The sequence below is a fragment of the Mus caroli genome, chromosome 2, assembly GCF_900094665.2.
Source record: "Mus caroli chromosome 2, CAROLI_EIJ_v1.1, whole genome shotgun sequence".
Taxonomy (NCBI): domain Eukaryota; kingdom Metazoa; phylum Chordata; class Mammalia; order Rodentia; family Muridae; genus Mus; species Mus caroli.
The window spans coordinates 48,491,849-48,505,004 of record NC_034571.1 but is presented as its reverse complement, the minus strand read 5'-3'; the positions used below and the strand labels follow the sequence as shown (position 1 = coordinate 48,505,004).

Sequence of the window (13,156 nt, the reverse complement as noted above, 5' to 3'; positions counted from 1 at the left end):
CCCCTATCTGGAAAACCAAGCAAATAATTTAAAGTGAGAGTATACATCTAATCTCTTTAACTTAGTGACTTATTTCAGGCATTATAATTATTAATGGTCTAGGAGTAAATATATATCAGAAGATAATCATGGTGAATTTGTAAAGCCTAGCATCAGAAAAATAGTAGTCACTGGGGGTTTTCACGTAGAATGAATTTTGTTCTTGGAGTATCTTCCTCTTGTTTGGGGTGCGGAGGGATTTTCTGCTCTATTACTGATTCTTTCCTGGACAGTGCCAAATAGGTAGCTCATTTTCTACTTAATTTTTGAATGATAATTGCTTCTACACTCCTACCTGTGCGTTGCCCCTTGAATCTCTAGCACAAATGGTAAATGGACGTTTTTTGTAGGAGTGATTGGATTAAAAGGTTTTAAGATGGCTCAGGAACACTGGGAGAATTTCTAGAGAAGTGTTCAAGAAAGACAAGAGCTTGAGGCGCATCAGCAGTTGTGTCCTATGCTAGGTTCTATATAATACACTGATTCTTAGGTGAGCTGCGTTATTCCAGTTGAATATCTTGATAAGTCATGACATTTTTGATTAGCAGAATATTTTAGAAAGCCAGTTGTATATTTTCTTTTGCTAATGAGTACTATTGAGTTTGATAATGGTTTAAGCAATGAAGGCTAAAGTTACTGGTGAACTTACAGCGGAAACAGGAACTTGTGTTTTTTTGTTTGTTTGCTTGTTTTATTTTACTTTTAAGAGTAGAATGGCTCAGTGTTAAGTGGTTTTCTTTTATATTTGGAATATAGCCCTTAATTTTGTATAAGAAAATTGTATTCAAAGGCACCAAACTAAAAAGATTCTGCCTGCAGGAGTTCCTTATAGAAAAGATTCTTTTGCTCTGTTACTCTCGAATAATAATACTTTAAAACTCCCTAGGATATGCAGAGACAACTCTTGATTCTTTTTCTGTATCTTTCCATCTCTAAGCAGCACAAAACCCTTCTTGTTTTCTTGGTAGAGCTGCTCTAACTAGATAATGAGCTTTAAAAAATATTTATTCTCTAATGCTCTGGTTCTTATTTAAAATTAGTTTCTTTCCACAGAAAGATAAAATAAAACAATTTGCTACTGCCAGACGCTTCTCTCTTTTCTGGGGCCTTCTGTGTCCATTGGGCCAGGCAAGGTAAGTTTGCAAGGGGTTGGCCTGCTTACCCTTGCTGTCCCGGTGCTGTTGCACTAGCAGTCCTGAGATGCCAGCTACTCATTTTTAGTACAGTGCAGATTTTATTTTATTTTTTTAAGTAATTGGCATACACTGGTCACAGTTTGTTTTATGGCCCTTTCTCTTTAGCTGTGCCAGTGACCATATTCCTAATTAGTTTACTTGCTACTTACACACTTCAGATATTTTGAATTTTGCTTCATGGTTTTCTACTACTATTTTCTTTTTTTAGTCCAATATGTTCTATGCACCTGACTGTTTAAATGTTTAGCATTCTTCCTCTGTGAGGATAGTGAATACTTTGGGAGACCAGATCTGAAAGTCTCAAGAAAATTGCTGTTGTTTTCTCAAAATTAGATCATTATCTAGTGCCCACTTCCTACCTAAGAGTATGGGTCCTAGCTTATGGTAAAGCTAAGCTGAATCCTTAAGGGCTCCAGGATTCTTTCTCAAAGCTTTGTGTACTTTTTCTTAATGATGAACTGATTGTTTTCCTGCATCATTTCTTCTCTTTGCATATGCTCAGGATTATTAATAGTAACTATAATGAGAAGATAATTGAGAAGAAGCAGGGTACCTGTATAGTTTTGCCATTCATCTTTTTTAAAGTTTGTTAAAAACTGTTTTAGATTTTGGGGACTAATAAGGGCTTTATAATCTTCACAAATAGTTGATCTTTTATAACTGCAGAGTTCTGTGTCCATTATTTCATCTAACATGGGCTTATAGTACATGAAAAATAAATTACAATTTCCAAACCACAAGCAGACTTTTTGCCTTGTCATAGTCACATTTAACATGTGAAACAACTATATAGTTACTTACAGAGATAGCATGTACATTGTGTTAGGTAGCATCCAGAGATGATTTAAATTATACAAGATGTCCATATATGCACATATTATGGCTTTTTTTTTTAATGCAAGGGAAAAAAGGTGTGAATTTTGGTATGTACCAGGACCCTGGAACAGCTCAGCCTCCTGTTATCTGCTGCACTGCCCACATTTAAGTTACTTGGCTTAGACCAGCCGTAGATAAAGAAAATGCTAGATTATTGTGGTCTTTGAAATGTTACTGAATATGACAAGACATTGTATAGCTTCTTTATAAAACAGTATGCAAACTAGACAGTAATAATCTAGGGTTAAAAAAGGGTTTGCAAAGTTAAAATGCAGCTAGTTACTTCAAGAAGTGATATGTTCACGATTTTCTACCCTTAATGTGTAAGATAAACTAGAATGCCATTTTCTCCAGTTCAGGCTGAATCTATTAGCAAATACCTAGAAATAACAAGCATAACTTAACCATAATTGCTTTCAGGCTTATCTCAATTACCTATCATATAGATTAAATTATTGCCTCCTGATGCACATAACTTTGGGGAAAGTTATGCTTGTCAGTTACACAATTAAAAGAGTACACTACTGGAAAGGACCGTACAAATAAATCAGATAAATGAGCTTTAAATAGTATGTGAGAGAAGGAACTGTTTTTGGAGGGGTCTTTTTTATTCTTAAATATTTACTGAAAAAAATTTTTGCATAGTAACAATATTCAAAACGTTCCAGTAGAAATTTCTGTTAAAATATGATTGTGTATAAAGTTTTCTTTCTCTGTATCCATTCAGAATAAAACATGTTTTGTCTTTAAAGTATTTTCTTTTCCATTTTCCTTTTCTTTTTGTATGTGCTTTTAAATCACCAAGAACATTACATTTTGTACTTTTACTCAGCTGATTTTGCTTTTGCCCAACAGAGTGCTCCTAGCTGGCTCTGTTCTTGATTGTAACACTCCTCTGATTTATAGAAAGAATGAGATGAAGTCTTGAGCTCCTTTCCAGAGTTAATTAACACTTCATGGTTCAATTTTCTGACTTTATCAAACTTTCATGGATTGATTTGGAAGTCAAAATCTCCCTAAGTAATTTCCTGTTTTGGGGGGTAATTTTTTGATATTACATTAGTGAGTAGTTATGTCTTACAAATGAATTTGGTTTTCTTAACTTTATTACTGAGAAGACAAACTCACAAATCTGTAACAGCCAGGTTGTCCTATTCCGTGCCTTGGAGATTCAAACTGTTTTTGAGCTGTTTTTCTTGCTTCAAGGCTAATTCTATCGCCTATCAAAAAATAGAAAGTAAAATGTATTTCTTTGCTTAAGAATTCCCAGTATTGTATATCTGTGACCTAGTGTCTAAATTCCACAGCTTTAAGTTTGAAAGATCTTCTGTAATACACATCAAAGCAACATTCAATGATGCATGTTTTTATACTCCCTAATACGAGGTCATACTAATCTTTTCATGGTGCCTTAAATGGTTATATTAGCTCTTGTCTTTAAGCTTCTCTGCTGTCCTTGCCTTCTTGCTTTCAAGATCACTATCACCGTGACATCTTTGCTTGCTTAAATTATTTTCTCGAACAGTTTGAACACTCTTTACCTCCTCTCTAAATTATTTAACACATTGATATGTTTGGAGTTTTTACTGTTTTATTTTGGCACTTAGTGACATTTTCCTCTTTTATTTTTTCCTTAATGTTTTCTGATTTTCCTAACAAGTAATAGATTATAAGGTCTTAGCAAGAACTGAATTGTCAGTGCTGAGCACAGTTCTTGGTGCATTCTGGGTGCTCAGTAATACTTGTTGAATGAATGAAATAAGTAGATACTATTTCCTACAATGGACACTAGAAAGTAACTGATATATGTGTGTCTAGAGGTTACTTGTGACTTTACATTGTCCCTGCTTTTAGTATGGGAATCATATGGCTTTCTCATTTAGCAAAAATAGATAAAATGAAATAAATTAGGTTTTTTGGGTCTTGTTTTGTTTTGGTAAAGAAATCTAAGCCAGGCAGTGGTGGTGCACACCTTTAATCCCAGCACTTGGGAGGCAGAGGCAGGCGGATTTCTGAGTTCAAGGCGAGCCTGGTAGCCAGGGCTACACAGAGAAACCCTGTCTCGGAAGAGAGAGGGGGGGGGGGGGGGGGGGGGGGGGGGGGGGCAGGGAGGGAGGGAGGGAGGAAGGGAAGAAGGAAAGGAAGGAAGGAAGGAAGTAAGAAAGAGAGAGAGAGAGAGAAAGGAAGAAAGAAAGAAAAGAGAGAGAGAGAGAAAGGAAGGAAGAGAGAGAAAGAAATCTAAATACCTCCACTTAATGATATGCACGTGTATTTCTAGCTGTGTCATGTCATTGAGCATGAAATCTTTCCATTTATGTCTTTATAACATAAAAGGCTTTGCAGAGAAAAATCAATCTATTGGTATTTAAATATATCTCACTAATGAGATGCTTTATTTTATTTTTAATATTAGCCGGTCATTAAAAGGCACATAATAATTTTTAGGTTATCTACTTGAAATCCCCAAATCTAGGTAGTTTCTTTGCATTTACTTCTCAGGCAGATGCTTTTCGTTATAAAGAACATTATCCTGGGGCAGATGTTTTCACTTTTATACTGTGGTTCGATTTTGACTGTTTTGCTCATAAGATGACAATGGGCTCATTTCAGTTATATTTAGATGGTAACTGGTTTAAATATGAACTCATTCAAAACTTGAAATGCAGCAATATTTTTAAGTACTTAATGTTTGGAATGATCCAAGAAGACTTTCCTCTGTGGTGATAGAATGGACTTTATTTCTCTCTTTGAGATTATTGTGAGTCTCACAGGAAAGTTGTAAAAGTGTTGCAAGGTATTTTTCAGTCTTGCCCACCACCTTGCTAGGAACATCTCAGTCATGCATACCAACACTTAGTGAACTTTCTAATACAGATGTGTACTAGGAGGCCTTCACCCCATTTTTCCCAGTGTTTACCTAGAAAAATGGACCTGTTTTGAAGGTTTGTAAGTAAGAATGGGTAGATTATGTTCTCTTGTTGAAGTTGTTCCTAGTTTTTCATTTGGTTATCTTATATCTTCATATTTTGTTAGACATCTATGTCTCTTATTAATGTTCTTCATATAAATATGGCATGTGTATCTTGATCTTAAAAGAGCATGTGTGAATTGATTGGCATTACTGAGTGTCTTAGGGTTTTCCTGCTGTGAACAGACACCATGACCACGGCAACTCTTAATAAATAAATTTACTTGTGGCTGGCTTATAGGTTCAGAGGTTCAGTCCATTACCATCAAGGTGGGAGCATGGCAGCATCCAGGCAGGCATGGTGCAGGAGGAACTGAGAGTTCTATGTCTTCATCCAAAGTCTGCTAGTGGAACACTGATTTCCAAGCAACTAGGGTGAGGGTCTTAAAGCCCATACCCACAGTGACACACCTACTCCAACCATGTCACACCTATTTTAACAAGGTCACACCTCCAAATGGTGCCACTCCCTGGTCCAAGAATATAAGAATATACAAACCATGATACTGAGAGTATCAGAATATTCCTGGACACTTAGAAATGTTGTGGACATGAGCCTAGTCAATTTACCATGTGTTTTCTTTCATTTACTTTAAGGTGTGGTCAGTTGTAATTAGCAGTTAATAAAGATAATTTAGTGGGCTTACATCTGTTATTTTTGAGTATGCTTTAAATGGGTTTGCTGCTGTTAGGCAGTATATTGAAGGACTGTAATGCTAGCAGTTGAGGACTGTCCTGGGTTGAAATACAGCTTTCTGTACTGTACCTAAGGCTCTAATTTTTCAGTTAAATAAAATTTTTTGTATGGCTTATTTTAAACTTTGATTTTTTTTTTTCTAATAAATTCTTGCTACTGTATACACAGACATTCATTAGGTCCTCATCTTCAGAACCTTCCATTCCTTTTGACAACATGGATTTAGAATCACATATTTCATTGTGTAGTCTGGGAAGGTTGTAAATGAGACTTCAGTAATGTTTCAGTCAACTTAACAGCTGCGTGTATGCTAGTAGTCTGACAAGAGTACAGTGGAGTGAAAATTTTTATGATGTATTTTCTACTGTATACTTTCTATATTTAGATATAAAAATACTTCGTATTACAGTGTCCTGTAGTATTTATATTTAGTACAGTAATGACCCAATGACATAGCAGTCTTGTGGTCATAGCACAAAATAATGCTTGTGTGTTTCTGATAATGTGTTACTTTACCAGTCATTTAAAGATTATCTCATACAAGTCATTCATGGTGTATAATACTTGAGTTATTAATGGTACCAATAGACTATATTGCTGATTTATATACTTACACACTATTTCTGGTTTATGTGTTTACTATGCTATGCTTTTTATTGGTTTGGAATGTACTTTATTTACAAAAAAAACTCTTTGTAACAATTACATGTTACATGAACAGTAGCCTCATACATCTTAATGTTCACTGGACCTCTTGATAAATGAAAAGGGTACATGCAGTGATTGACTGACTGACTTGTGTCATCTAAGTTTCTGTATTACACATTGCATAATAACAAAATCACATGTTATATTTTTCATTGAGCGTGTCTGCTGTTAAGTGAAGCATGCTGTACTTAATGTTACAGCGTACCCTTTTAGTACTAAAAAAGTATAAAGGCTTAGATAGAAGTAATATTGAATCTATCTTGAAGAACATAAAAGGGGGATTATAATGGTCTTGTGTCCTAAAGAAGACTTTAGATGACAATTTTAGTACAAAATTTAAAGTCTTTAATTTTTAAAACTTAAGAGCCACTATTGTTTATGTTTTTCTAGTTGAATTTAGAACTTCCTTGCAATTAAAAAAGAAGTAGTACTCATTTTCATTCCACTACATTTCTATATTTATGTTGTATAATCTGTTGTAAAGTATTATAATTTTGTCATGTTTGTATAAGCTTTGAGAAATTTATATACCTTACCGAATTTAATCTTCTTGTCTGAAAACTGTTGGCCCAGTTTGTCCAGGTTATATTTAGTAACTGGATGGTCTAGTGAATTTTATACTAACATTGCAGAACCAGCATTAAATGTGGTACTTAGTCTGGATTTGACTTCTTATTACATGTATTGATTTCTATTGGAGGTGTTAAGTTTATGCTGTTCACTAGATGGGCCTTTAATGAAAAAAAAAAAAACAAAGTTGAGAAATAGACAAAGAATGGCTGAGAAGAAGGATTATTAGAAAGTTCTCTTATTGTAAAAGGTTAAGAACAGCAATAATATTGTTAGTTGGTCTTTCATGTTTTCGGGTGCTACACTTAGATTTAGTCACCAATGACAAAAGTGTTTAGAGAAAGATTTGTGTCTATACTGAATGTGTTCAGAAATTTTTTGCAATATAATAACTACATAGCATTTAAGATTTATTAGATATGTAAGAAATCTAGACATGATTTAAAATTTACCAGGGGAATGCATAGATTATATACCACTTTTTATGAGATGAACATTTGGAGATTTTTGTTATCCATTAAATGGTGCTAGAATTATGAGTATGGTGAGACAACTTCAATAGCTCCTAGCTTATCTAGTAGCTTTGAGCATTATTTTAATTGCCTTACATTCATTATTGTATTTGATTTCCTACAATAAGTCCTGTCAGGTAACATGTTTACTGTTAATGAGGAATCAAGGTCCAGAGAGGTCAATATCATAGCAGCCCAAGGTCCCAAAGCTGTTAAGTAGTCAAGCTAGGATAGGAATTCTGCTTGTCTGACAGTAGCTGTGCTGAGCTCATTTGGGTTCTATATACAAAATTGTAAAATTAAGCCAGGCAGTCCTAACACTCGCCTTTAATCTCAGTACTTGGGAGGCAGAGGCAGGCAGATCTCTTGAGTTTGAGGACAGCCAAGGCTATACAGAGAAATCTTTCTTAGGAAAAAAAAAAAAGAGAGAGAGATTATGTAATCAGTTGAGGTAACCACCTCAGAAGTTTTCTTATTAGCTATGTATGTTCCAAGATTCCATGAGGATTCCTAAAACCAAACCATATATACATGTTCACTGTTTTCAAGATGCCCTGCTGTGTTGCCTTGTAATTCTAGAGTTTATCTATCCTTGGGAATTTTATGCCCTGATACCTTCCTTGCATCATTCCTATAGGGTTTGGGGCCATTGTTAAGTAAAATGAGGGTTACTTGAACTTAAACACACACATACTGCAATACATCAAAGGTAGATCTAGTATGCAAGACTGGTTGGTAGGAGCTACAGCTATGGCAGGTGTACTAAGAAAACCACATAATTTTAAAACTTGTGGATTTTTTTATTGGTTATTTTATTTATTTACATTTTTAATGTTGTCTCCCTTTCCAGTTTTTCCTGAGTAAACCCATATCCCATGCATGCCCCCTCCCCACTGCAACTGTGAGGGTGCTCCCCCACCCACCTACTCCAGCCTCACCACCCTAGCATCCCCCTATGCTGGGACATCGAGCCTCCATAGGACCAAGGGCCTCTCTTCCCATTGATGTCAGATAAGGCCATCCTCTGCTACATAAGCAGCTGTAGCCCTGGGTCCGGCTCCTTTGGTTGGTCCCTCCTTTGGTTGGTGGTTTAGTCCCTGGGAGCTCTAAGGGGTCTGGTTGGTTGATATTGTTCTTCCTGTGGGGTTACAATCCCCTTCAGCTCCTTCAGCGCATCCTCATCTGTATTGATCAGATCAGGATCTGGCAGAGCTTCTCGGGACAGGCTCCTGTCAGCAAGAGCTTCTTGGCATCGAAACTTGTGGATTTGTTTTTAAAGTTTTCACATATTTTCAGACCTGCGTTGGCCATAGGTTACTGAATCTGGAATGCAAAACTATTTTTACTTACTTTAGAAATTCTAAGTTTGTAGGTTATATTTAGTAAACTGACTTTGAATAATGGTTGTCTTACTAAATATTTTCTATATATTAAATTGAAAACATTGTTTACTGTGTGTGTGTGCGTGTATGTATATATATATATATATATTTAACAGAAAATATTTTCACTTTACATTAGTCTGTTTTATTTTGTAATTGTTGCTATTTTGAGATGGGGATATCCGCTCCCCTTATGAAGAGATACAGGATTGTGAGCCTCCGAGTAGGTACTGAGAACTGAACCAGAGTTTTGGAAGCGTGGTGGTCGGTGCTCTTAAAAGCTGAGTCATTTCTCCGGCCCTTTGTTCAGCTTCTGTAGCATTGATGCTGCTTTTATTGTCTATTTTTATTTTTAAAGTATATAAAGTGATAAAGCACTCATTTATATTTAACATTAGAAGCTTTCTGGGATGCTAAGAGCAATAGAATAGGTTGTGTGGTTGGCATTCCTTTTTATTCATTGATTTGTGTCCTCTCTCTTGTGCTTCTTCTGTCTATCTATTATCCCTATCCCTTCACTACTGCACAGTGAATGCAAGGCCTCAAGCATACTAGACAAGTGTTCTACTTCTGATCATACATCTGCAGTCCTATTTTTATCTTTAGGCAAGAACTTGATTGGGAAATTGTCCACGCTGATCCTGAATGGATTTTTCTTCCTCAGCCTTAAGTGTAAGAGATTTATGATGAGGGTCATTTACAGTACCTAGCTTGAGTATATCTTAAACTGGCTCTAAAACTCCCCCGACTCCAGAGCTGGAGAGATGACTCAGTGGTTAAGAACATTGACTGTTACTCCCAGTTATACTTTTCCCGAAACATTGTTTCTGGTCTTAATAAATAACAGTTGTATTTTTAAAATAATACTTTATATATTGGCCAAAGTAGAAGAAATGGAAATTTGTAAAAAACAAAAATACCCAGCATTTTTAATTAATAATGTTATTTCATATTATGCTATTATGAATAGCCATTTGTGCTTAGAAAATGATGTGTTTCGTGAAATTGCTATGGCGGTATAGTGATTAAGAATTTTTTCTTTTTTAACAAATACGTCATTTTATTGAACTTGAAGGTTTACTAACAATGGGGGGGTGGCAAGTAAAAATTCTAAGAGACTTTACAAGTAGAGTTGGCTATGCCCTCCATGTGATGCCAGCAACTTTTAACTTCCCATGCTAAAGACAACAAAGAAACTTGCCGGCCTCAGTTTTGGTTTGAGAAGAAAAGATAAACCACTGCTGAGTATTTAAAAGTATTTAAAAGTGTACACTTTCTGTACACTTACAGCCTGGATTCACTCTCATTAACACTGATATTAAAACAGCAAAAGGAATGCATTACAGACAATTTCATTAGTCTCAAATTGGGGGTTCTGCCAAGTAACTAGTATAACTGAATCCAACTGCTTGTAAAGAATTTAACTTCAGAGATAGCAAATGAAAAATGTCCCTGTGTGTTTTGTGTTTAGAATAATAAAAATAGGAATCATTGTAGCATTTCCTAAGTAGATAATAGGGGCTCAGGGAAATAGGTCATTCTACCATGTTCAAAATGCTGAGAACTCCAGATAAACCAAAATTTTAATAGTAGTTTTGTATGAAATATTGTATCTTGCATAGCATAAAGATGTTCTTTAGTTTCATATTCATACCATCAGTTTCACTTTTAGAATATTTACTTAGTTACATAAAAATTTCAAAGCTCACAAATAAGTTTGTAACTAAGCTTTGCCTGTCAGGACTTTAATGGAAAATGCTGAAGAAAACCGTGCCTTTGTATTTTCTATCACATCTCATTTTCTAACCATAACTGAATTCTGCACTACTGAACAATTGTGAAGTGTTTAAGAATTTGGGAAATGGGAAGGACAGTGAAAGAGAAAATTATGTCAAAGTCTGTGTGTTCTTTATTTGGTTTTGAATATTTATTGTTTCTTTGATCTGGACTAAAACTTGCACCTCTATTATGGCAGTTTTGTAGCTTTTTTAAAATGGGATTTTTGTCTTTATGTTAAAGTCAAAATATTTCAATTGACGTTGTATTAGTTTACTCAGACCATTGTTACTGCAGGTAATATTTGATGGAGTTTTTTGCTTTGTTTTGTTTAGTACTATACATTTAAAAATACTTTTTATTTCACCCTTAGGAGAAATTACTATTTTTCTTTTAGGTTTTTAAAACTTGCACTTCTGAAATTATATTAGCGTTCTAGTTTGGACTCTTAGATTCCCACTGTGGCTTTCTCATGTTACCTGTTGAGTTCTTAGATAGAGGCTTTGGGAGCATCTGTCTGTGTTTGCTATTTCCTTTTCCTTAATATGTATATTTTTTTAATCTTTAGTTAAATTTTGGAGGCGTCTGTGCTTGTTTTCAAATCTTATTCTTTTTATAAAGTATTATTTTGAGTGTACGTTCCAAGTAATCTATCAAATTCTCTAACCATATTGCTACCCAATAGTTTAAGTAATTTTTAGCAGATTTTTTTAATGTTAACCCCATGCTAGTCTACAGGTATTCTAGCCCATTTCACTTTGCATTTTCACAAGTAATAAAACTGAACATAGATATTCTTACCTATTTTCCTATTGATCAATGTGTTTATTTTTTCTGTTCCTGTTTTGTAACTTGTTCATTTAATTTGAAATTTGAATAACCACTTTCCTTGTCCTAGTGTGGTAGTTATTTAAATTTTTATCAACCTACAAGTTTTCTTAGATTCTTTTGATACTCAATATATTACAGTCAAAATTCTTATATGGTCCTATATTTTATGTAACATAGGTGAATATTTTGATCAAATCCTTCAGAAAGTAAATTTTCATGATTTTTATTCATCCTTAGTCCTTATTCAGATTTTAATTGCTGTCCTTAACAGACTAACATAAATTCTCAAAACTAGTATGATCAGATATTTATGTACTTTTCTGTATTTATAAGTAAAAGGCATTTATATAAATTTCAAGTCAGTGTTTAGATTTTAAGCACCTTTGGTCTACAACTTTGAAAAAGACCAGACTACTGTAAAGTTTATTTAGTACAGATTTAAGAATAAAAGGTAAAAAAACTGAAACTTTTTTGTCTTATTATTCTCTTGTTCCAAAAAAGGAAGAAATTGTTTAATTAAGAATAAAAGGAAATGAATAGTCTCAAGTTTGACTTAGAATAATACAAAGTCTGTTCTTCTAAATACTCTTAAGTTTTTTTTGTTTGGTTGGTTTTTTTTTTTACCATACATATGATTTGTGATGTAAGTATCGGAACAGGATCATCAGAAACTACTTCATTCATTCAACAAGCACTTACTAAGCATATTATCCATATAGTAGCATAGTTTCAGTGGGTTGTATTCTTAAATTGTATGATACTTACAGTCCTTGAAAAGAAAGTGTTTTGATCTTACATAGTAACCATTTTTTTAACTTCTATTTTAGATGCCTGGAATGATGTCTTCGGTAATGTCAGGAATGATGATGTCTCATATGTCTCAGGCTTCCATGCAACCTGCCTTACCGGTTGGTAATCTTATGGAAATAATTATTTTCTGTGTTTTGATTACTTTCATATATAAATAATAATGTACATGTACTTTATTGGACACCCCAAAATTAAAGTGTAATGTGGAAATTGTAATGAAGCATTACAGTGCAACATATATACATGTTCAGTGGTAAAACTAGTTCTGTAAGAAATAAGGCATGTAAACCATTTGTGAGGGGAAAACATTTTAGTAGTTAAATAATATTTTTAAACATGGCATTTAATTTATTAAGTGCTAGTAAAAATTGACATTCAACTTAAAAATGAGAAGATTTAATTTTTTTGAAATGCCTATTTTGGTAAAACTTGTTGCAAATTCACTTAGACTGTTCTTGAATAGAGACTCAACTGTCACACTTAGGTAGTAATTTGGTGATATATAAATACTGTGGGGAAAAAAAAAAACGGGGCATGGTGGCGCACACCTTTAATCCCAGCACATGGGAGGCAGGGGCAGGTGGATTTCTGAGTTTGAGGCCAGCCTGGTCTACAAAGTGAGTTCCAGGGCAGCCAGGGCTACACGGGGAAACCCTTTCTCGAAAAACCATAAATAAATAAATAAATAAATAAATAAATAAATAAATAAAATGCTGTGATACTTGCTTAAGCCTGTTTATTTCCTGAGATCCTATTGGTTTTAATGAATGGGTATGACATATTTAGATTAT

General features: G+C 34.3%; 1 protein-coding gene across 8 annotated transcripts in view; it reads left to right on the top strand.

The window, feature by feature from the left end:
* The window catches only part of Prpf40a (pre-mRNA processing factor 40 homolog A), a 52,108-nt gene that overhangs the window by 1,821 nt on the left and 37,131 nt on the right, over window positions 1-13,156 (top strand). For all 8 annotated transcript variants that reach the window (XM_029469545.1, XM_021181647.2, XM_021181655.2 and 5 more), the window contains exon 3: window positions 12,383-12,463. In XM_029469545.1, the coding sequence (XP_029325405.1) occupies window positions 12,383-12,463 (81 nt within the window). The remainder of the gene's footprint in view (window positions 1-12,382; window positions 12,464-13,156) is intronic.